The sequence below is a fragment of the Podarcis bocagei genome (genome assembly GCF_964188305.1).
Source record: "Podarcis bocagei genome assembly, chromosome: 4".
Taxonomy (NCBI): domain Eukaryota; kingdom Metazoa; phylum Chordata; class Lepidosauria; order Squamata; family Lacertidae; genus Podarcis; species Podarcis bocagei.
Window position 1 is genome coordinate 86,681,089 of NC_138128.1, and position 25,881 is coordinate 86,706,969.

General features: G+C 41.9%; 1 protein-coding gene and 1 long non-coding RNA gene across 17 annotated transcripts in view; one reads left to right on the forward strand and one right to left on the reverse strand.

Moving 5' to 3' along the window:
- Positions 1-25,881, forward strand: part of KCNMA1 (potassium calcium-activated channel subfamily M alpha 1) — a 566,228-nt gene that overhangs the window by 377,413 nt on the left and 162,934 nt on the right. For all 15 annotated transcript variants that reach the window (XM_081191549.1, XM_081191547.1, XM_081191548.1 and 12 more), the window contains exons 11-15: positions 3,188-3,293; positions 4,837-4,919; positions 9,063-9,132; positions 10,554-10,709; positions 21,357-21,466. In XM_081191549.1, the coding sequence (XP_081047675.1) occupies positions 3,188-3,293; positions 4,837-4,919; positions 9,063-9,132; positions 10,554-10,709; positions 21,357-21,466 (525 nt within the window). The remainder of the gene's footprint in view (positions 1-3,187; positions 3,294-4,836; positions 4,920-9,062; positions 9,133-10,553; positions 10,710-21,356; positions 21,467-25,881) is intronic.
- Positions 1,773-24,329, reverse strand: LOC308585843. 2 transcript variants are annotated; one of them, XR_014007619.1, is made up of 3 exons: positions 24,096-24,329; positions 19,196-19,286; positions 1,773-3,019 (listed from the first exon to the last, which is right to left on the reverse strand). It is a non-coding gene; the product is annotated as an uncharacterized lncRNA (long non-coding RNA). The 2 variants fall into 2 exon arrangements; XR_014007620.1 differs by lacking the exon at positions 24,096-24,329 and adding an exon at positions 22,656-22,893.

Sequence of the window (25,881 nt, forward strand, 5' to 3'; positions counted from 1 at the left end):
AAGATGCTCATGAAACTTCAACAAGAAGCAAACGTTCTGTCTGTTGTGAATGTGCATTGACTCTTCAGTAGACAAGTTAAGATGGACAGGATTGTTAGAAAGTAGGAAGTTTGGAAACTACCAGCCTGCATAATATAGGGTGATACCCAAGTTTCATTCCACTTGCACAATGGCCATTCCATTAGCAGGAGTCTATTTCTTAGTGTACCACAAGAGCTGAATTCAGTGGGTGTCTCGTGCTTGCAAAATTTGTTTCACAACCTATACTGCAGAACAATGCTATAATACTTTGTAACAGTTAAGCTTACCCATTGTCCCCCTGCTTCTTAAAAATAACTATAAATATTATAATGCTTATTAAAGAGGAAATCATTCAATGTAAGAAAACATGATTATGGCCTCAAATATACTCTATAGCTTGTCATCCTATAACTCCCAAGACTTGGAACCAAAAATTCATCACTCTGTACCATGAAGTCAAAAAAACAGTCCAGCCCTAGTCATTAACAAGAGGATGACCACAAAAGGTTTTATATATTTTGCATATATGGAAGGAATGTCAAAATTCAATCAACAGATGCAAAACTGGCTCAAATTAGTTTGTCATTCCTTATTTCAGATTATGAATTGGCCCCGGTAGTAATGCTTGAATGCATTATGAATCCAAGCATAAATTTCCCTGAGAAGTTATTCTGCAACTCGGAATGTAAAATGAGATATTGCACATGTACAGAATGGTTGTTGTTTTTTTTTTAGCATAAGCCTACTTTTTGTCCATGTCTTGGAAACTAATCATTGCTCCGACGGTGCTAAACCAACAGGCTGCCTGGCTCTTAAATAACATTTTGGGGAAGTGCAGGGAATTGCTGGGGTGCTAGAAACAATAAGCTGTGCAGTCTCTAAGACCATCTGGCAAAGCCTCAGAAATCGTCCCAACCCAAATAACTTCTGGCTTAAATAAGAACCTGCTACATGCCCTCTGTTAGCCCTTCCCCCAGGTACTATTGTTTTGATATTTGGGGCTTAGGTTGAGGCTGAAACAGTCTTCTGAAAAATAAATTTTAAATGCAAATTGGATACTTCTGTGGAGAGCAGGTTCATACATGCATGTGCATGACTTTATTTCTCTATATTACTGTATATAAAAATGGCTGGCAATTGAATATAAGAACAGCAGAAGCATTGTACTTGAGATGATGCATTATGCTATTCAAGTTCTGTCTCTGGCTGTATCCAGCTTTGCAAGTCAATCCACAAGTTTCTAGTCCACAATATTTCTTACTAGCCCACTTGCATACACTTAAAGGTAAAGGGACCCCTGACCATTAGGTCCAGTCATGACCGACTCTGGGGTTGCGGCGCTCATCTCGCTTTATTGGCCGAGGGAGCCGGCGTACAGCTTCCAGGTTGTGTGGCCAGCATGACTAAGCCGCTTCTGGCGAACCAGAGCAGTGCACGGAAACGCCGTTTACCTTCCCGCTGGAGCGGTACCTATTTATCTACTTGCACTCTGATGTGCTTTCGAACTGCTAGGTTGGCAGGAGCAGGAACCGAGCAATGGGAGCTCACCCCGTCACGGGGATTCGAACCGCCGACCTTTTGATCGGCAAGTCCTAGGCTCTGTGGTTTAACCCACAGCGCCACCCGTGTCCCCTTGCTTACACTTACTTAATGTTCAATCATATATGGTATTGATAGATAGGAAGGCTTCCTTCTTCCAGTCTATGAAAGTGTCTCTTCCTGGTTCCCTGCTTGGAGGCTATCCATGATTGCCACAGGTGGTTAGATGGGTAACTAACTATTTACAAACTTCCAGAGAGGCAGAAGTGTTCCTCTCTTGCAAATATTAATGACTATGAAACAATACACACATAAAAAAGAGAGGCTGGATCTCAGATTCTCTAGACAGATTTTAATAATTCCCCACAAATGTCCTTGCCAATAGTCATGAATGCTCTAAAGTAGTTGCTGTTTGTCATGATCCTGCCATTACAATCAAATCCAACATCAGATCTGACATGTCTTCCAGAACTGACAGGGTTGTTGTTTTTCCTTTTCCTTTTTTTCAAAGCTGCTTGTAAGGCAGTTTTGACCTTTCTCTTATCAGTTAAATGCTGGGAGCAATTTTGAACCGAGTGATATCAGTGCCCTTAACAGCAGGCTACATTAAACGGGGTATAATTATCTGAGAAGTGTGGGATAAAGCAAAGTGCAAATGGCACAGTGGTGCTTTTGTTTTGTTTTTAACAGATTAGCTCAGTTCTCATGTAACATTAAGCCAAACTTTGGCTTGGCACAAAGGAGAAAATATCTGAGCACTTAGGGGAAGGATCACAGCCGTTGTCTCAAACTGGGCTCATGGTTTATATTTCCCAGAGAAATCACAAGCAGTAAGCCATTACACAACCCACGTAGGAGTAACGCCACATGCTAAACCAAACCATGGCTAAGCTCACAGCAAGAGGAGCCAAACTACCCTGATATTCTCACTGGGAGTCCATTTGATTGCTCAAGTCATGCAAAGTCACAGTTTGCTTAGTATGGTCACTGTGTTACTCAAAGTGGGGAATGACTATAGAAAGGATCACCTCAAAGCTCTGAGCATTTTAGGTTGTTCCCGTCTAGCAAGTCACCAAGGATGGCAAAGTGGAAATGGTGAGGCATTAGAGTTTCCAACTTTTGCATAAGACAGTGCTGACACCTAAAACTGTGTGTTTCAGCATAGGTAGATTGTCTCCTGTCTTGTGCTTTAAAAAAAGGGATCTAAATGCAAAGTGAGGGCATCCACAGTAACTCTCCAAATGATTGGAATTGGCCTCCTAATGAAATAAATAGTATGGACGGTCTCTTGTCCTCTGACGAAACCATCTTTTTTTTAAAAAAGCTTTTTATAGAATGTAGGGAAATTACAATGACAACAATGCATATATTCTTCTCCTCCTATTCTTCTTTCTTTTTAAATGTTTCTGTTCTGATGACTTGCCAGATTGGACCAGTAAAATTATGGATTGTTGACAACCTTAGTAGAGATAGAAAGGAAGAGAAAATTAGAACATAAACCACTCATGGTTCCTACAGAATTGACTCCATACCTATTAAATAATTTTGTAAAATTAAGAAAAAAACAGGAGTAATGCTCACAAACTGACTTTATTCTGCTTGTTTTGTCCTTTCTTTTTCAATTTAGTATCTCCCCTAACCTTGAGTTGGAAGCTCTTTTTAAACGACACTTCACTCAGGTGGAATTTTTTCAGGGTTCAGTTCTCAATCCGCATGACCTGGCTAGAGTAAAGGTATTGGTTTCCTTCCTTTTTTTCTACCCTTCTGTTTGGTGTCTGCATTTAACTAAGGGTCTTGCAGTTACTTACAGTTATTTTCTTTCCAGGTGGAAATATGGGATGTGTAGTTTTGTGAGGAAGGCAAGAAAATCTTAGCATCTTTACCAAACTAAACTACAGTTCCCATGATCCTTTGGGAATAGCTATGGGAGTAAAAGTGATACTGGGTTGTAGTACAGATACAACCTCGAAACAATCTGTTGGTTATTCCAAATTCAGAGGGGATCGAAAGGAACCTTTCAATTAATTATCAGCAGGAAAAGAGGCGGGGGACTTGATGTGCTTGTAAACTAGCAGATCGGGTATAAAAGGTGTGAAAGCATTTGTTATTTTCAGAATGGGTAGTGACTCCCCGCCCCCCATGGAATAACATCAAAATATGCCTGCAGATGCAGTGTCTGAGCCAGGATGTCAATGTGAGAGGAAGCTATGGAAGCTAAAACTCTGATTGCATAGAGTTCCAGCTCCCATGGAAACCCTCATGCATAGAGGTCTGAATGTATAGATTTCCTCAGCTGTCACATCCACGTCTAATATATGGATGCCGGAGGTGAGACCAAAAACATGACCCTGCTGCTTCTTTCTGTGTGTGGATTCTCTTAATGCAGATAATGTGTGAAGGAGGATCCCGTACCTCATCTATGAAAAGGCTCAGGGTTTGATGTTATGTTACCCGTTCTTTTCAGTTGCTTTCACTCCTTGGGGGTTTTCTGTTGAGGCAACTTCATTTTCACACTTTCAACCATAGATCATCCTGGCCTGCAATAGTTTGAAAGTCCCTCTATCCCTGGACTTTTCACAACTCTTCTTCCAATTTGTGAAAACCTCAAAGAGGATTCTTCTACCTCTCCCCACAGCCATGGATATGTGTTACCCCTCCCTGCTTCCTCCCACCTGTGTTTATGGAGTTTACATCATTGGCAGAAGCGACTTGCGTGGTGGGGCAGGACCACAACACTAGCTTCCTGGCAGTGGTGTTGCTGTCGTGCACCAAGAGTGGGAGTTGCATTGGCATTTGTGCCCAGTGTGTCCACACAGACCTCCCCACCATCTCTTGGTAAACGGCAGTGACACTCCTACAGTTAAATTGGTGTTGTGGCTCCACCTCACTAAGCAAGCAGTTTCTAATCCTCAGGAGTCTTCCACTTTCTGGAATGCTGTTATTGTGGAAAGGCCAGGCTTTTGAGGCCTAGTCTCCTCTGCGTGAGACAATATGGTGTTAAGAATAGAGTAGTGGAGGACTAGAGATACCCTCCTTGGTTGGCCACTCTGAGAACAGGATGCTGGACTAGATCAGCCTTTGGACTGGTCCAGAAAGCTCTTCTTATGTGACTCATGTAGCTCATGGCATGGTACACCACACACACACACACACACACACACGATTCCACAGTCTAGTGCTGGAATGAGGAGATGCCATGAAAGCTGATAAGGGTTGGAGAAAATTATTGTAAACATCAGATTGCTCTTTATGTTTGTTTTCTTCTTTGGTGTCCAGATAGAGTCAGCAGACGCGTGCCTAATCCTTGCCAACAAATACTGCGCTGACCCAGATGCTGAAGATGCCTCCAATATTATGAGGTAATTTAGAAGAGGACATTTTGATTCAGTTTTACTCCATGAAACAAAGAAACATAGAAAGAACGGAACCAGGCCTATTATTGGGCAAGCGAGGCAACAGCCTCAGACAGCAAATGCTGAGGAGGAGGAGGAGGAGTCCCTCCTGCTGTTCCCTTCCATGCCCCTTTGACCATTCCTCTCCCTTGAAGGACAGAGCTATGTTTGCTACGTGGCATGTCCTGCACCCCTCCCACCTAAATTAGCCGACCGCCTCATGCCTGGTGGAGGACTTAGAGGTAAGATTCGACTGTTAGTCCAGTCAGCTTCTGCATGTTGAATGAAGCTTCTTGCCCGCCTCAGGCAGCAAAATCTCAGAGAAGAAACACTGGGTCATGAACACAGATCTCATACTGTTTCCTTTTATATTTTCAATCTGTTTCTGAGCTCTCGGGATACGTTGGGTTAAAAGTGAGGATAATGATGGTGTTTCTCATAGCATCCTCTTCCTCTCTCTCCTTTTCAGGAATTTGTTTCTTTGTTTGTTTCATAAAATTTATGTACCGCTTGATTGGAGGAAAAAGCCACAAAGCAGTTTACAAAAAATAGATAACCTTATCACTAAAAAAAACAAAACCAAACAAAAACGCTACCATAATTAAAAAACAAAACCAAACCTACAACAGAGTATGCTAAAACAAATTAAAACTCATAAAGCTTTCTAAACATCTTGGTAGGCTTGTCTAAATAAGAATGTCTTCCGCAGATGCTGAACATAATTCATCGAAGGCGCCAGCCTGATAGCAAAAGGCAGGGAGTTCCAAAGTGTCAGTGCTGCCACACTAAACAATTGAGTTTTTATATAGAAAAATGGGAACTGGGCAGAACAGGAACTGCTCAGATTCCAAGTCCAACACCCTAGGCAGGAAATGCTGAGACATTCCTCTCCCTTTCCCTCTCAACATTTCATTCACTGAGGCTGCGTGCTCCCAAATCTAGCACTTGCCATAGGATCACACTGTTAAAATCTACCCTTCCCTCACAAGTATCTTAGCTAATGTGGTTGCAGTTAGTTGCCTTCATTATTGCTATCACACATTTCTAGAATCTATAATGCTCCCACTAAGTGGTTCCTTCAGCATATCATAAAAATAGCACATAGACTCTTGGGAGATGCATCATTTGTGTGGTAAGCAAATCTCCCTGTCATATGAGTCTTGTAAGAAGGGGGTTTTTTTATTCAGAATCCAGTTAGCTACCGGTATGTAACAATCTGACTGGTTGGGGACATGTAACACCAGTCTCCTTCTCATAGGAAGTTAGTTCCTCCTTGCTTCTAACCTGTTGGATTTAAGCTTTATTCACAACTGAAAAATACAGCTCCCAATCTAGGTGGTACTGATTTCTAAAGAAAAAAAAATGTTATGGTTCATCTCAATGGCAGAAAGGTAGCAAAGCAATCACAAATGTAGGGTTATAATAAGACAGCTTTCCTTATTATTTGCATTGTGCTCATACAGATCTTATTTAATGGAACCAATCTGCCCCTTTTAAAAAAAAAAACCCCACAACAACACTAAAATGTCAGAGTGCCATTAAAAATGAACTAATGCAGTGAATTGGCCCATGTTCAGAACCAATTTTATTGGGCTGTCACACACACACATGCTGCAAAATGAAGGCAGAGCTATGAGAAGCAGTTTAAATTCAAGGAGCGCTGCATGGGGTGGTGCCCATTCTTCTTTAGTTTATTTTTTCCTGAGTGCCATTTTGAGAGGAAGTTCTTAAGGCAGCAGTACAATAAGTAAGAGCAGCTGCTGTTCTGATGGGGCTTGCCTAGGACTCTTGTAAGAGCCCCAGTGTTGAAACCAACTGAGGTTGAATAGCAGCAGTGTGCCACCCATAATGGCAACAACAGCTCTGGGAATTGAACCCAGAATCTCAAGGTTGTGAGCTAGGATTTAGCCTACTAAGCTACATGGCACTGTGCTTTCTCAGGAGTCAGAGCCCTCTTCAGGAATAGGGGACTAAGAGTATGGAACTTCAAACCCTGAGGTTGGTAGGAGCCTCTGAATTCACCAGGCCTTGTATAAGTCCTATGTGTCTGGCCTTCTACCCTTGCCTCATCAACAAAATATATACATTGTGCTTATTGCATTTCAGGCTCCAACCCCTACTCAAGCACTCGACCTCCAGAGACTGTGGGTCGGAGATCACAGTCTGGATTTGTGTATAGCCATATGTAGTTCTGGCATGGTGTGATTGATAGCTCATGCCTTCTCTTCTCCCACAAGGCAGTGTGGGGAGTTAAACCCCAGACCAGCTACAGAAGTACCACAGGTTCTTCCCTGTTCCTATTTGGGCAGTTTTGCAAATAACTTGATTAACAGCACCAACTAGGAAATAGGTGACCAAATACCTATGGCAGGGTTGGGGAACCAGCAGGGCACTCACTCAGGCATCCAGTGCACAAAGAAAGTTGGCTTTTGGTTTTACTGCTGGCTCACACTTCCCAGCAGAAAGCAAGCTTTGACTGTACCGCACACCAGTTGAAGCCTACTGGATCGAGTTTACCTACAGAAAGCAGGCTTTGGCTCTTAGGCCAAATCCATATTTGCTTTAAAGTACCATGCAGGGCTCTCTGCAAGCCTTGTGTGGTGCTTTGAAGTCCCAACTTTGGGATTTCAAAGTGTCCAATCATCTGACATAATTGACAGGTGGCTAGCCCCTCTCCCCTTTCAAATCTGACTTGCAAGACTAGGATCTGACAAGAACCTCTGTTACTACATATAGCAACAAAGTTGTGGAATATCCCTTTCCGTGCCCCCCCCCAAAAACAACAACCCTGGCTTCTTTAATTTTCCAAAGGCACATTTTAATCTGGTGGGAGAACTCTTGCTTTGATTTTAAATTATATACATAGATTAAAGAGAAATCCAGATGCAGATTAGTGAGCTTTTAAATAGATTCCATGTGTTTAATTAAAAAAAAAAAGTTATTGGGTGAACAGAATCCTCCTGCGTATTTGCAGAACAAACGAGTTTGATTCAATAAAATTGAATGCTTAATTAAATGCTTCAGCTAAAAAAGAGTTTAAGAAGGAGAATTAAGAGTGGGATAAATATCTTTGCAAATTGCTTCTTGCTTGTCAGAGCAAGCTATGCAACCAATTTTGTCAAGTCCATGCTTGGCTGTGGAATATAGGAGCAATACATTCCCCTCCACTCCCAGTAGCTGACTGGAAATCTTCGCTTGCGGTATTGTTACCATAACATTTGTTTGTTTGGTGAAGGCTTTGGAGATCTATTTTGTGGGTGGGGAAAAGAAGCAAGGCAAGAGCATTCATATTCACTGCACCCCTTGGGAGCTGAACCACATTGTGAAATCATTCGTTCCTGTTCTGCCCTACATCTGGGACATTGTCCCTTAGCCATTATCTGTACTGTCACAAAATGGTCAATTCAAGGACAGGTCACAAGTCTCCTCCCCCCACCCTTTGTTTGACAGGAGCTACTATTTGTTTTCCAATAAATGTAGTATTGTGTTGTGTCTTCCTGCTTTTTAATAAAGTGGATAGAATATGTATGGATTTTTAGCCAGAACCAGAGGTTCCTGCCTCACTTTAATCATGGGATATAAATTGTAATGTACAAAATGTATTATGGGTGGTGTGTATAGAGAAACACCGTGTCGTATGAGTGACCCAGGCTAGTCAACAAGGGAATGGGGCCCAAACATATTGATTTTTATTTTTTTTTGCTAACAATGTAGACACGACCCAACAGAGCAATAAGTTGTTACAATTCAGAGGCACAGTGTTTGACCTGGAGCCCAGCAAGTTAGCAAGTTTGAATTTGAACTACACAGTCCTATAGAGTTTTCTGCGTGGAAATGGTGGACATAAAGTCCTGTGTTAACAGTTCACAGTAGGCTGTGCAACATTTGCCCCTTTTGATCAAACCCTGGTTTCATACCATGGTTTGGAGGGAGCCCTTAAGCCATAGTTTCCTGGTTTAGGCATTATGGAAAGCTGTATTTTAAGTAGCCACTGAAGTACATGAAGGAGTTATTGAACTGAAAAATATGACATCCTATTTGGCCATGGAGTCATATTTGTGGAATTGCTGTTGAGTGAAAATAACAAATGTTGGTGTATTTTATTTTCAGAGTAATTTCCATCAAGAATTATCATCCGAAAATAAGAATAATCACCCAGATGCTGCAGTATCACAACAAGGTAATAGAAAGTCTGTGGGATGCTCATCTCCAAACTTTCTCTTGTTAACACCTCACTCATAAGCCTCTCTTGTAAATTTCAGTAATGTGCAGGAAATTATGAATAAAGCTAATCTGTAACACAGTTACATTCTGATTAAGATACAGCCTTTAAGGGTGGTTACAGCCATTTTATTGCACATATTACCACCATCTACACTTAATAAGTGGTAAAATCATCCTCACGACTTGGCAGAATTCTCTGAATGACCAAGTTTACTCCAGGATTTCATCCCAAGGTTACTTGGTCATTAGTATGGGTTCTCTGCAACAGTCTAACCAGTTAAAGCTTGAGGGCCTTCTCGGTTGTGGCACCCGCCCTGTGGAACACCCTCCCATCAGATGTCAAGGAAGATTTAGAAGATATCTGAAGGCAACCCTGCTTAGGGAAGTTTTTAATGTTTGATGTTTTATCGTGTTTTTAATATTCTGTTGGGAGCTGCCCAGAATGGCTGGGGAAACCCAGCCAGATGGGCAGAGTGTGTGTGTGTGTAGTAAAAAAACCAAGACAAAAGAAGTAACCAAGCTATTGGTTGAACTTTTTTTACTGCTAAGCGCTGTGCTGAGTGTTTCCACTCATCAGTTGTGAACGTGTGGTTAAATATGTGGCAAAATTGTAAGTACTTTTTAATGTGGTAAACCTTGATTTATCCAACTATGACAACACAGAGGATGAGACGTGAATGGGCTGGAGCAGTACATTTCTGTTTTCCAACATTTCTCTGTGGGACAGCTAGTTGTACTAGCCAGCCAGAATATCATCCTCCTGGCCAGTTGCCTGTTAAAAGGACATCAACCAGCAATACCTTGGGTGTTCAGTGTTCTTTTTCTGTACAGTGGTACCTCGGGTTAAGTACTTAATTCGTTCCGGAGGTCCGTTCTTAACCTGAAACTGTTCTTAACCTGAAGCACCACTTTAGCTAATGGGGCCTCCCGCTGCCGCCGCGCCACTGCTGCGCGATATCTGTTCTCATCCTGAAGCAAAGTTCTTAACCTGAGGTACTATTTCTGGGTTAGCGGAGTCTGTAACCTGAAACGTCTGTCACCTGAAGCGTATGTAACCCGAGGTACCACTGTACCGTCAATAAAATTCATTTCTTGTGCACAAAATATGACACTGTTTGGGCAGGACTCTGCATTCGGGGCCATTCTGCCCTTAGGGCAACTATTTTCAAATAAGAAAAGGCACTCTGCACATGCTCTGGTACACTCATTTATGAGTAGGGTAGAAGTGATTTTTTTAACCGAACAACTAGCAACCCTAGAGCAGTTGCCTGTTCCCCCCTCCTCTCCCCATCCTTTGTTAGCAAAATGCAGATGCAAATGTTTGGTTAGGGTTGTGTTTTTTTTCCTTTTTCTTTAACCTGTGTTTTTCCTTTGCAGGCCCATCTGCTAAATATCCCAAGCTGGAATTGGAAAGAAGGGGATGATGCAATATGCCTTGCAGAACTCAAGCTGGGCTTCATCGCCCAGAGCTGCCTGGCACCAGGCCTATCGACAATGCTGGCAAACCTCTTCTCCATGAGGTCATTTATAAAGGTAATGTCTCATCTTATTACAGGACATTAGCATGGGATTCAATTTGTCATGGGGCTGAGTAGAGTGCATGGCCTAAACTCAAAACAGAGAGAAATACATCAGTTCTGATGGTTAAAACATTAAACAACATATTCCAAAGGAAAATAAAACCCATAGCCTATTACAAATTGGGCAGTGTGCCAGGTTCCTTCAAAATTATGCTTTTGTTTTTGTTTGGCACATCCATGGGCATTAAAGATTGTTCAAAGTGCATTTTTAATACTTTATTTCTTTCAGATAAACCACATGTTTATCAATGTAGAAAGCCCTCACAGGTTTGTTTTTTAAATATATATATATACACATATATAAAAAGTGATCTCTATCCAATCCATATGGCAACAAAGTGCCGAGAGGAAAAAAAGACACAAAAGTTTTCCTTTCTTGGCTTCTCCACACACCCCATTTCCAACCCATCAAGTGGCCAATGGATCCCTTACCTCAAGTATAAAATACAGAACATGTGTCTGTACAAAAGCCCAAGTCTCCAACAATAATAATTCATTTATCCTCTTCAGTCAACGAGGCCCTCGAGGGTTACGTGAAAATAGTAATAAATTATAAAGCCCAATGATTCTCAAGCATTTGGAGGCGACTACAGTAGGGACTTCTCGGCTAAAACCCCACTAGTTCCCTCAGTGTTAATTTGCTCCCATTTGGTCTTTGGCTGCTCTCCCCGGATTGGGAACTTGGGCTGATTCATTTGGACAAACGGAATGCAAGGAAACAGGACGGCAGTCATGAAAGAAAGGGGATGGAATACTCTTGTAATTGTTCTGCTCAGCAAACATGGAGAAGCTGCCTAGAGCATAGCAGAGGTAGACAACCTTGTAGGGGCTGAGGGCCATACAGCGGCGTAGCGTGAGTTGTCAGCACCCGGGGCAACGCAAGTAATTTGCGCCCCCTAACCCGGGGCAAGGCAAGTAATTTGCGCCCCCCCAACCCCTAACCTGCGAGTTGCCGCTGGCGCTGCCGCCCAAACAACGCTGCTTGCCCGGAGGAGGATGGAGGCAGAAGCAGCCACCGCCTGTGGCTGGGCCGAGGGGATGGCGGCGGCGGCAGGGTGCAGAGGCTGCCCGTGCCCGGCCAGGCGTCGGTGGCGGCGTCGGCGCTGCTGCAGCGGCTGCTCCTCCTGCGAGCAGTGAGCGGAGCGCAGCCACAGCGACGGCGGGGGGCGCGCGCGCTAGGGCGCAAGGCTGGCGGTGGCGGCGGGGAGCCCGGCGGAGGAAGGAACTTGTCCCTTCCCCTCTGGACTCGCGCCCCCCCAGATGTTGCGCCCGGTGCGGTCCGCACCCCTGGCACCCCCCACGCTACGCCACTGGCTACACACCTGTGGTGGCCAAGGCCAAAGTGAACAGGAAAACCCATTTTTCTCTTCCCCCACTTTCCTCTTTATTAATCCATTCTCCTCCCTCCTCTCTTTCTTTCCCTCCTTCCCTCTCTCATTCATCTGTTCACTCATTCTCTGTCACACATACATGGAGGCTTCCACAGCCCTAGACAATCAATTTTATTAAAGCTTTTCAACCTAATGTACCATAAAATTCAAACTAAAGAGAATAATATATATCTATTTTTAAAAACCAATATAACAGGAAAACTAAAGAAAACTAAACTTAAACTAAAGGGGGGAGCAAAATATATTAATAATAATCCTCATATGATCCTCATAAAACACAAAATTATAAATATATCTATGTAGTGCTCAGTCACCATTTTATCTTAATCTCCACACACAGAGAGCTGAAACCTCCCACCTGGCAGACCTTCCTCTTCCTCAGTCTCCCACCCTAAATAGCGGTTATATACATAATTGGCTGAGAAGGAAACAGAAGTATCTCTTTTTAATCTTCCTGTTCTTTCTCTAACACTACAGATTTCTCAAAGCAGAGGTGAGGGAGGAAGTGGGGATATTTGGGCTGCTGCAGGTACATCCAATGGCCACCTATGGATGTTTAGGAATACCATAAATATATGTCCCCAAGACACACACACACACACACAGTATATCCTGTTTTGCAAACAGGAATGCTATTATATAGAATATTTGTTTGTTTATGCTAGGATTGCTTTAAATTCTGTAAGTTAAGAAACGGGAGTCATTCCCAGAAGATTCTCACCGGGGAATTCATATTTTTCTCCTCTTTTGTTAAAATGAAAGAAGAAGGGTGGAATTATTGTTGGAGGAAAGTGGCTTACAATTCTGATACTAAACAGAGTTGCAGATAGTAAACAGAAGAAAGCCATTTTGGACCAATCTGAAACCGAAGATAATTCTGTTGGCGAAGAAGTTCAGCATCATTCTGAAGTACCAAAATAATCAGATACTGGGGGAAGGAAGCAGGAGAGTAATACTGGGAGAACCCTGAAGTGCATATGTACCCTTTGAAATCCGCACCCCACCTCACTTTGCACCTCTCCTTCTCAAATCACTGAAAATAACTGGATATTTTTTTCATGGGAGATCATTTTTTTCATGAAATGCATCCTCTGCACCTCACTTCTGCCCTTTTCAGTTCAGGGGTAGAGAGAAAAAGTCACAAAGAAAGTAGAAAATATGCTCACGAGCATATGGGTATCACATATTCCAAAGGGGAAGCTAACAAAACAGGTGCATCTGTCTACATGCCACCACAATTCCAAAGTTTATCAGATTTATTTGTGCACATATATTTTGTTGGACCTCAATCTCATCCTGACCCAGCCCCTCTTCCACAAAGTCCAGCGCTTTGTTCTCAGGCTGCACACGCTCTACGTGGGGCTGCCTTTGAAGGTGACCCGGATACTACAACTAATCCAGAATGCGGCAGCTAGACCACATAACACCGGTCTTGAAAGACCTACATTGGCTCCCAGTACGTTTCCGAGCACAATTCAAAGTGTTGGTGTTGACCTTTAAAGCCCTAAATGGCCTCGGTCCAGTATACCTGAAAGAGCGTCTCCACCCCCATCCTTCTGCCCGGACACTGAGGTCCAGTGCCGAGAGCCTTCTGGCGGTTCCCTCATTGCGAGAAGCAAAGCTACAGGGAACCAGGCAGAGGGCCTTCTCGGCGGTGGCACCCATCCTGTGGAACACCCTCCCACCAGATGTCAAAGAGATAACCAACTACCTGACATTCAGAAGACATATGAAGGCAGCCCTGTTCAGGGAAGTTTTTAATGCGTGACATTTTAGTGTATTTTTGGTCTTTGTTGGAAGCTGCCCAGAGTGGCTGGGGAAACCCAGCCAGATGGGCAGGGTACAAATAATTTATTATTATTATTATTATTATTATTATTATTATTATTATGCAGGATGTGTGCGCCTGCAACAAAGTGATAAAGCATGCAGCACAGTTATTGTTGGTGGTGGTTGTGCTCCTGGGTTCTGCTCACTCCAATTCCCTGTCCTGTTCTGCATTTGTTTCAAACCTCCTGGCCTTACTCTGGATTCTTATCAGGTTTTTTTTTTTTTTTTTTTAAAAAAAGCCTGTGGGTTTTTGGGTTTTGTTTTGTTTTTAAAGGCGCCCGGCAGCAGTCAAGAATGTGATTACAATCACAAACAGGACCACAAAAACAAGAAGCAAATTTTTTTAGCATTGAAGCTTGCATGCGTTACCTCTTGATTTTGCTGGCGGAGTGCGTTGCCCCCACCCTGCTCCAGCTCTGTGGAGATAGGGGAATGGCGAGGTACTCTCAGTTGCTCCCAGGCCATATAGAAAATGCTTCAGGTAAATAACTTTAGTGGAAATATACAATGTTAGAAGCTTGCCAGCAAAATCTGAGCAGAAGTCCTGTCATTTTTAGAAAAATAGATTGAAGTGGAGAGTTTCTGCCCCCCCCCCCTTCGCAAGCCTGATTGCAAAGCAGGGTAATACATCATAAATGTTTGATCCATCACTGACAACGGTGCATGATCAGTGGTGACATTGCACATACTTAACTGATTATGGCTTAACTTTGCAGCCAAATTATTTGTCTAAACTCTCCACAGTAAAACAAACTTAGAAAACCAAAAATGCTATTTTCATCTGAATATTTTTCTTTTGCTTTTTTTTTTATTAAAAAAAGCAGCATTCTTCATATGGAAACTCTTATTTTGCATCTAACCTGGCCAAAGGAAAACAAAGCCAAGGCAACCAAAGTACATAACATTCAATTGTGCATGATCTGAGCAATTTCTGAAAATACTTAGTGTATGTATGTGTACACACACACACACACACACACACACACACACACACACAGAGTTAGTAATGTGGATTTTAATAGCAAAAGAAGAAATAATTAAAGCAGAAGTAATTTATAGGATGTACCCATATCAGAGTTATATTACTGGTAAAATAATAAAATACTGATGAGTACATAAATATGTACATATACTCAGGAATAGACAGAATTGTTGCTGTATGCAGAAATAGTATAGCAAATTAAATGCTTATCTACACTTACGTTCTGCCCCTTTCAGGCAGAGGTTTGCACGTTAATGCTCTGTGTCTTTTTCTTTGGTTTTGCTTTGTTTGTTTGCTGACTTGCTCTGAGCTTTCCCCACGAAAACCCACTCTTTAAAGCCACATTGGAGCAAATGTCAATTCGGGAGTTCCACGGATTGACGTTTGCGCTGATTGAGCTTTAAATAGCAGGTTTTTGTGGGGAAAGCTCCATAGGGCCCCCCTCAAAAAAGGTGCTTGGATACAGAACAAGTGCAGGAAAGAATGTGTGCTTAGTTGGCTTCACATGTCATATCAGCTGTGCAGGTCAGAATGCCCATTGTTGGGTCATCAACAATCAGGCATCATCTACCAGTGCCTGTGCACTGACAGGGGGCCCATTGCCAGCTCCTAGACCTCCCTGGCTCTTCTGCTGCTGGTCCACCTGGTCGTGTCTGCATTCGCATTTGCCCTTTTGAGCGAGAAATCAGTGACAGGAGAATAGTTCTTGATAGCCAGGGTAAGTGAATGGACAGCAGTGACCATCTCAGTGAGGAGGTAGATGAACTCAGGGAGAGAGGCATCCAAATTCTGGGGGAAGCGCTGCAGGCAAGTTCCTGCACATGAATGAGCCCACATGAATGGCAGTTAAGGCCATGTGTGCTGCAACTCATGGCCACATTGAACAGCTGCACTCCCAAGGTGTTGGAGTTAACAAAATCATTATCTTCTGAACTGCCCTGAGATCTTTTGATGAAGGGTGGTGTACAGTTCTACCTCAGGTTAAGAACTTAATTTGTTCTGGAGGTCCATTCTTAACCTGAAGCTGTTCTTAACCCAAGGTACCACTTTAGCTAATGGGGCCTCCCGCTACCGCTGCACTGCCTCCGCGCAATTTCTGTTCTCATCCTGAAGCAAAGTTCTTAACCTGAGGTACTATTTATGGGTTAGGGGAGTCTGTAACCTGAAGCATCTGTAACCCAAGGTACCACTGTATATATAAATGAATTAAATTTGATTGCAAGTTGCACCTCAAAAATACCTGCTCGGTCTGAACAAACATTTATCTCCTCTGTCCTCCAAAGGAAATTCACTATTGGAACTTCCTATTGTATTGGGAAGGGCCTAAGGGTAGAAACCTGCCAAGGTGTTTAATTTCACAAGTGACAAGGATATGAAACACATCAGCTCCTTATAATGTGCAAAGGCCAGATTTGTGTCTAGTCGTGCTCTGTACTTTGTACTCATAATTTCCCTCTGAACCTTCTTGCCTTGCCCATGGTTTCACTTCATGCTGTTTCTCTGAGGTCCTAGATTCTCATGCCCTCTTTTCCCCTATGTGCATTTTTCTACACACACACACTTTTAGTGTCATACTTTATTCCCGATTGTATCCTTTGGATCTGCTGCTTGCAGCTTGTTGTGTGTAATGAGAAAGCAATTCCACAATTATTCTCTGACTGTTCAAACTGAATCAACACCAATTCACTGTTCAAACCGAATCGAATTGAGGAGGGGTGGGTGGGAAGAGTTTTGTTTCTCTACCAGAACCTGATGTGGCTCATATTTTCCCTCAGAGGACAGCTGGTCAATAAAAGGGAACAATATCTGAACTGCTAGATGTGTGTTAAAGGTAAAGGGACCCCTGACTGTTAGGTCCAGTCGTGACCAACTCTGGGGTTGCGGTGCTCATCTCGCTTTACTGGCCAAGGGAGCCGGCGTACAGCTTCCGGGTCATGTGGCCAGCATGACTAAGATGCTTCTGGCAAACAAGAGCAGCACACGGAAACGCCGTATACCTTCCTGCAAGAGCAGTACCTATTTATCTACTTGCACTTTGAAGTGCTTTCGAACTGCTAGGTTGGCAGGAGCAGGGACCGAGCAACAGGAGCTCACCCTGACAGAGGCCCACGGATATGTGTGGTGGAGTTATCACTTTGAAGAAAGGAGGAGATAAGGACAGGGAGGGACTATGCACTGTTTGTAAGAAGGAAGGAGGCATGCTGTATACAGTGGGTTTGACAGGCTGAGGACTGGGCTAAGGGGTGCTTGGCCTAGAGGTAGGGAAGGGAAACCTGTAGCCTTTCCAGTGATGCTAGACAACAACTGGTCAACATCCCTGACCATGCTGCATGCGGCTGGTGAGAGTTGGAGCCCACAGCTTTTGATAGCTGCAGGTCCACCACCTCTGTTCTAGAACTACTTGAGCTGCTGTTCCGTCAATAATTACATAGAAGTAGAACTGAGCTAGTTGTGGCTTATGATGTCACTGCTGCACTGTGACCTGACAACCCTGACTGGGCAACAGAAAGACAGGAAGCAGCAGAAAGACTAAGGGCTGAGTTTCACATATTAATATGAACTCATTCGCCAATTCTCAGCCTGCAGACTTTTAGCCCTGGCGAATTTACGACTGATTTGGTTAAAAGACAGAATGTAGGCTCCAGTGGTTGTCCTTGGATCTCCAAAAGTCTCATGAGACATCACCACAAAGTTTAACCGAACTGGAAAGGTTTATAAACTAAACATACATGCCTTGTGAAAAAGCACTTGGAGTACCGTGAGAAACAGACCTTCCCTTTCCTTTTATAAAGACACAATTCTGTCATTGAAGACACAAAGTCTATATTGCTTTAGCTCCATGACAGCTGATTTTCAGTACATGAGATCTTCAATCTCTGTACAACACGGGCTAATAAAGTTGAGCCGGCAACAATGGATTTCATTTCAGAGCACAGGTTTCAGCTGTAAAACCTTAAGTTTGTTTTGCCGAATAAACTATTCAGGCACTGGGTATAAATCTCTCTCTATTAAGTACTGAAGAGCCTAAGAAAATAGATGTGCTTGTTTCTTTCAGATATCATGTGCCGCAGAACCAGGCTTTATCGCCATTTCATTGTTGTTTCTGTGGATGTGCTAGCTGTTTTAGGGTTTGATAGTTGATATATTCCTCAAAGGTTTTCATACACTTTGGAAGACGTATGACTTCAGCTTGTGAAATGACGAAGTTGAAAAAGCACTTCAGAGTAAAATTCAGCTTTAAAAAAAAAATGACGGTATGGGACAGTTTTTATGTTTCTGATGGTGGTTTTGGTGATGAAAGTGAGTAACAATCCTTCAGAAATCTTTGTAATGCTAAACTAGTTGTTGCAGTTCCGTCCTTGGCAGGAAAAGCTACTCTGCTGGGCCTCTTGGAAGCACCAGCAGATACCACCATTTTCTCCTGACCCAAAAGGTTTTGGAGAAAGGGAACATAGTGGTGGTTTTGATGGTTCACACAACCAGCTTGAGCAGCACTGTGCTCACTTTAAGAACATTAGAAGAGCCTTGCAGGATCAGACCAAAGGCCCATGTAATCCTGCATCCTGTTTGCTCTCAAGCACTCAAACAAGGGTGCTTGCTTTTGTGAGTGTCCCTGCTTAAATGCTGACAGTATTCTAAGAATGGGGTCACCCAGGTCAAGCATCTCTCCTTCAAAATGAATGTGGCTGTGGGTCCCACTTCACTGTAGTTCCTTCCACACTGTTCTAGCAACATATATGAAATGATGAAATATTCTAGGACAGCATTTGCCAATCTGATGCCCACCAGATGTTTTGGACTATAACTCATTGTCATCCCATGCTGGCTGGGCTGCTGAGAGTTATAGTCTAAAACATCTGGAGGGCACCAGATTGGCAAAGGCTGGTCTAGGAAGTGTGCACACCCCAATTTTTGGTCAGTGGCATGACCCCTCCTTTCTTATGATCCCTCCCCTGATCCCCCCCAAACCACCAGGACTACACTCGCCTTTTAGGAAAGGATTAGTGTTCTGCTCCAGCTGCAGTGGGATATGTTGTGCTGCAGTCTAAGCCAAGCTGTAACTTCAAGGTATTAAAATGTGAGATAGTGGCAAGCAAGGCCAGTGTTACTCTAATGAACTCATATCAGTGACTAGAGCTGAAGGACCTGATCAGTGCATTGGAGGGAGCACAGTGGCCAGAATGGTGCCCATCATAAGTTGTTGGACTACAACTCCCATCATCCCTGACTACTGACCTTCCTGGCTTGTGGCTCATGGGTATTGTTGTCCAACATCATGTGGAGGGCATGATGTTCGCTATTCCTGGCGTTAGCTGTTCTGAGATATCTGAAGGAAGAGTGGGATATTCAGGTTGCATAATAGCAACAATAATCTTGACATCTCCCCGCTAAATACTAAAATAAAGAGTAGTGTAGTTAGCAGTAGGGTTTTAACCAGAAAATCAGTAAACTGTGTGCATCTTTTGTATAAATACTGTTTTAGAATTACTAAAAATTAAGTGGGGCTGAATGATCCAAGGAGAAATATGAAACTAGTTCTGTAAGGCCTTACAGCCTTACAGTTCATTGATTTAAATCAGGTTGTTTCGAAGTAAGTATTCATAGGATTGCAATCTATCTCCAATGATGCCCTTTTTCCCACCTACAAAGGTCAAACCAAATTGTCTCTATACAAGAGAATAAATTGTGGGGTTTTATTTCTGCAGATGCTTATGTATGTTACTGATTTTCTACTGCTAATCCATCATCAGTTCAGAGGAAAATGCTTGGGTTTTTTAATTTTACTATTTTAATTTACTATTGGATTATTATTTTTTTTACTATTTTGCCTGGACCTTATTTTGATTTGTGCTCTACATGGTAATATGACACTTCTATTCCTTGATTGCTAGCTGTCTGACCCGTTTTGTAACCAATTACACACATGCATATCCACCACTCTGCTTTCTTTAGAACATGGAGCATTTCCCCGCCTATATTTGGACATGCCCAATCATTGAAGCATTAGATTGAAATCGTTGAGCTGCTTCCCATAGCAAACAGTGCTCACTTTACAAGTGGTTTAGCTCTATGACCTGAAAGGCATTTGTATCTGTAGTAAGAAACCATCGTTGAAAGAGTCTTGTGTTTTGTGGAGACACACCGGCTATCACTGATGCTTTTCTGAAGCAGTTTGCCCTTGAACATGACAGTCAGATATAAGTCATTGCCTCAGGATGTTTTCAATTGATTACTGAATGGCTACAGAATTAATTTGGGCATCTTTCAGCGAGTTGCTCCAGTTCAGTGTTTTAATATCTTTGCTTGACTACTGCTGGATACATGCATTCATATTTCATTATAAGGAATTTATATGTCACATACATAACAGATAGATTATTATTGGTTGATTGTTTTTAATTTATTGTCTGCCGTTCACCCTAGGGTCTCAGGGTGGGTTACAGCCATTTAAAATGCAACATTAAAATAATATTTAAAATCTACAATTACAAAAAAAAAATTCAATGACAAAAAATAGGGTGGGTCTATAAAATATACATCTTGCACTGGATTAAAAAAAATCAGGAAAAGGGAGATAGATAAAACTGCTATAAATTGTTGTGCTGATTGAGATGTTTAATCTGAAACCAAGCTGGATTGGAGTTTGTTGGGGTCTCTGGCAGTCTCTATTTACATCATGGATGTTGGGTAATATTATGTATATATAATTTGTATCGTTTTATTGGTACCGTTGCTGCAGGTTTGTCATGGCCTTTGGCTAGAATAATAAAATTATATTATCAATTATTATTATTATAAAAAACAGAAATACACACTGCTTACATGGCTTAGCCATTCCTTCATAAGACTCAACATCAATTTGCTGTTAAAAAATAATTAAAAATACATGGGTAATCCAAAAGGGGGCAGATAATATTTTCTTGTAGTAGAAAACTGAAATAGATGGAAATTTGTGTATATCTATATCTGTATCAATAGCTGGCAGCCCAATCCTATGTTGGTTTGTTCAGAAATGCATCTAATTTTACTGGGAGAAAGCACTGTGTAATATTGTAGCCTTTGTATACAAGACACATCTGAATATTTTTCTCACAAAACTTTCCAAGTTCCTCCTGCAATTCATAGGACTTAGCTTACTTTAATCTAAGGCCATTGTTCTCCAAAAGTTGCCTATATTATTATTATTATTTTTCCTCCTTGCTGACAATTATAGAGAGAACATTCAATGGAAACTTAACAGACATAATTAATTGGTAAAGCAAATAACTGAGATACCATGTTTAATTACCTCAGAATTGATTTGTTTTTAATCACCTCCATTTGTTTTTGCGGAATGTGGTTGCAAATTCTAAAACCGTCTCTCCCCACCCCCTTTTCTCTCTCTTCTCCTTTCCAGATTGAGGAGGATACGTGGCAGAAATACTACTTGGAAGGAGTTTCTAATGAAATGTATACAGAGTATCTTTCTAGTGCCTTTGTCGGTTTGTCATTCCCTGCAGTTTGTGAGTAAGTATTTATGCAACCATTTATTTGTAAGCCGCCTTCTTCCTCTCAAACGGCACCAGAAGCTCCTTGTTCCAAACCCCAATACAGTTGTACCTTGGTTTTTGAACAGCTTAGTTCTTGCAAGGTTCTGGCTCCCGAACGCCACAAACCTGGAAGTGACTGTTCCAGTTTGCGAACTATTTTTGGAAGCCTGATGTCCGACAGGGCTTCTGTGGCTTCCCATTGGCTGGAGGAGCTTCCTGCAGCCAATCAGAAGCCGCGCTTCGGTTTCCGAACATTTTGGAAATCAAACGGACTTCTGGAGCGGGTTTCGTTCGACTTCCAAGGTACAGCTGTACCATGGTTCAGTGTTAATGCAATAGCATTGCAGGACATCTTCAAATACTAAGGTTTTTTTCCCCATGTACTGTAAATGCATTTAGAATTGATGTGAAGTGGGGGTGGGTTTTTTGGAAACAGACCAACGGTAAAGGTAAAGGGACCCCTGACCATTAGATCCAGTCATGACCGACTCTGGGGCTGCGGGGCTCATCTCACTTTACTGGCCAAGGGAGCCGGCGTACAACTTCCAGGTCATGTGGCCAGCATGACTAAGCCGCTACTGGCGAACCAGAGCAGCGCACAGAAATGCCGTTTACCTTCCTGCCAGAGCGGTACCTATTTATCTACTTGCACTTTGATGTGCTTTCGAACTGCTAGGTGGGCAGGAGCAGGGACTGAGCAACAGGAACTCACCCCGTCACAGGGATTCGAACCGCCCACCTTCTGATTGGCAAGTCCTAGGCTCTGTGGTTTAACCCACAGCGACTACTTGTGATCTATTTCTTAGAGCTATTTCCCAAGAAGTACGACATTGCACATTTTGTAGACATACCATGAAAGCACAGAAATTGGTATGAAATTCTGCTCCCCATTTTTGCTTTTTTAAAAAGGCAGGTATGTAGCTCCTATCGCTGTGAAAATGAGCTTGAAAGTGTCCATGCACATTTGTATGAGGCTTGTGAGCTGAATAGGATTTCCATGGGTCAGGTGGGGCTTGGGTTCCTTCATAACTCCCTAGCACCTCCTCCCATCAATAGCTGAAGCAGAATAAATTAAGTAAATCTAGGCAGAGGGGTATTATTTTGCAATATACACGCAGGTCGCAGAATCATTCTTTTATTTTTCCAGAATGCTGATATCTACTTACTTTAAGTCAAAGTACACAGAGGACTGGTTATACAGGATGGGATTACATGACACATTGCTTCCATTATGAACAATTATAAAAAACTGACCAAAACAAGAATAATTAGTGCCAACCTCAAGTTCAGGCTTATTTTAATTTTCATATAGGTACATTTCACAAAGAAGAGAGCTATGTTGACGGAGACATATTTAGGATACTGACATTTTCTAGGCTTTGCATTGCATATATTTTGGTACCTATAATACAGCTCGACCAAAATAATCATCTACAGAATAAAAACAGCCACATAAGCTGTTGTGCAAACACTTGGATGCTCTAGCAGGTAAATTCTATAGTGGATCTCATGCTTGCATAAGATATTGTACAAGGTCTTCTGCAAGCAGAACATCAGCCTTGGGTTTAATTTTAAACATGCAGCTATCTAGGTATAAATGTCTCTTCCATGAGTTGGTTCTGATTGTGGCTGGGCACCTACAGACTTCCATGAACTTGCAGACAAGCCTCCTGGTTTAATCAAAAGTAGGGGAATTTAACTGTTGAGTAGCTACAACCAGGTGACTGAGCTGTACACATGGTAAAAACGAAGGGTTATGATGGCAGGGGGTGGGGGGGGGGAGAATTGTTTATAACAATTATGTCAATAGTTGTCTTGCATGCCAGAGAGTTTATTACTATACATCATTCACAATGCCTTCAATAAAAGTGACAAACTGCATCTGTCATCTCCATCATATAATATGTGCAGTGAAAAATTTCAGGATTGTCCAATACAGTAAATCAGCTTAACATGATTAGAACTGAACTTCATTAAAAGAGCCAAATACATTTCAACCAAAGACTTCCTCTGTGACTGTTCTTAAACTAATCTATGACCTCTTGATTCATATTAAGATACAAGAAATGGCTTCTAGCTAGTACAATAAACATATTGAATATAAACTTTATTGATTAATAATATACATACAGATACTATCAAGATATACAGTGGTACCTCGGGTTGCATACGCTTCAGGTTACATATGCTTCAGGTTACAGACTCTGCCAACCCAGAAAAAGTGCTTCAGGTTAAGAACTTTGCTTCAGGATGAGAACAGAAATAATGCTCCGGCGGCACGGCAGCAGCAGGAGGCCCCATTAGCCAAAGTGGTGCTTCAGGTTAAGAACAGTTTCAGGTTAAGAATGGACCTCCGGAACGAATTAAGTACTTAACCCGAGATACCACTGTATACTGGAAGGCTTTGGTCAAAACTATTTTTGTGTTTTTAATGAAATTCAGTTAAATCAGTTTTTTGCTTTTCTTTTCCTTAAACGTAGTAAAGTTTAAACCATTAAGAAATATAACAGTGCGTAACCAAACAAAGCCAACACCACATTGGTGAAACGTCATTTGAGATGTCAAAGATGATGACTTGTTTGTTTTTTTGGAGACACCCAACTTACCCTTTGATCCCAACGGGACAGTAGGTCTGGTGGCCAAATGACCAACTGATATTCAGATCCAGGGGGGCAAACATTGTGTGTGATGTCATAATGCCATAATGTCAAAGCTGTGTCATAATCAGGTTATCATAGAGGCAGATGTGAGGGCATCAGGCCATATGTGTGTGTTGGGAGCAGGAAGGAAGTACCCAGACTGAAAGGTGTTGCCTAAAATAGGTTGCCAGGAAGGAACCTGTTGTCATAGTAGGGTAAATAGGTAGAGGTGCGTATTTTGAGGGATCAGATTTTCATGGAGAGAAATTGAGGCTAGAACCCAAGGAAACAGTGAATTGAACATGTTATCAGTAATGGCTCATGTTCACAATAGTGGCTGGCTGCATAACCCTTAGGTAAGTTACATAACTGTTTTCCATTCTCCTCCTGTGTGCTATTTATTGATCATAAGCAGTCAGGGTTGCCTCCGTCTGGCTATAGTAATAGCAGGGCCACACATAGTTTCTAGGCTTGAGCAGTTTGATCGTAGCATGCTGATTTTAGCTATGCTAGTGCTAACAGTTTGAATATGTAGCTCAAATCATGTTCTTACTTGCAATTAAAATAAAGCACCATCTATTTCACACTGCAAGTCTTCATTCCATTTAGCCTTCAACCTACACAGACTGTGACAAACTTTGGATAAAACATTTTTATTTCCACATAAAACTGTGTTTTTGTTTTTTCAAAATTAGTAAGATGTTTCAAATACATTTACATTTCTGATGATTTGGCCATATTTTTTTTTTAAAAAAAGAGAGGTGTTTAATTCCTGTATTAGTAACTATTTCACGATGAGATACAGATTATCACATAGAAATCTAATTCATACATAATAAGGTTACCACATTTTTTTCAATGAATCCGGGGACACTTTTCAACTTCAATGGATTTTGTATGGGGACTGATTTGTAAATCCAGGAACTGTCCCCGGGAAACGGGGATGTCTGGTAACCTTAAATTATACCATATATTTAAATTCTCATCACATAATCAATCTCAGCAATAATATGAGGATTATAATTTTACTCTTTTTTTAGGGGGGGTACTTCTGGACTCTTTAAGTTGCATGTTAACTTCATTTCCATGTAGCATCATTTCAGAGGCCTGATTCTTTCATTGTTATGAAGGGGCATGAAGATGTGAGGTATAGAAATACATAAGATGCTTTTCTACTCATCCTTTTTCTAATCACCCCTGCCAGTGTATAAAACTGATTTGTGAGTTTATGTGCTCACCATTAGCAGGGTTTGCAGTAGTTTGCAAAGCTTGGCGCTTGGCTTATTAACGTGGTGAGCAGTCCCCGTGGCTTCATATGAATCTGAACAGAAAATGTCACCTGCTAAACATAAAATCTGAAACGATTCTTGCAACATTTTGCAGTGCAGCTAATCATGCCCCAGTGGGCATGGTTCACGTGAAGCAAACCCACTGGGAGCAAAAGCTCAAAGCATTTTTCATTGTCAAGGCAGCTGTGCTTCCATATGGTTCTTGAAAACATTCCTACGCTATGCCTGTGTTCAGTCTACGGCTATCATTTGTACCAAGTGCTGAGGTAGAATCGATAAAGAAAGAGGCCTTTAATGAATTTTAGGAGCACCCCCAAAACATTGGCACGCTCCTGAAGTATTTGATTATCTGGAAACTTAATTATCTATTTTCTGATTTAAATTAAAGAGAGGCAGTAACTCAAACTTAACCAACATTTTAATGATAACATGATTCCTCACTTCGGGTTAATTAAAGCTCAGCG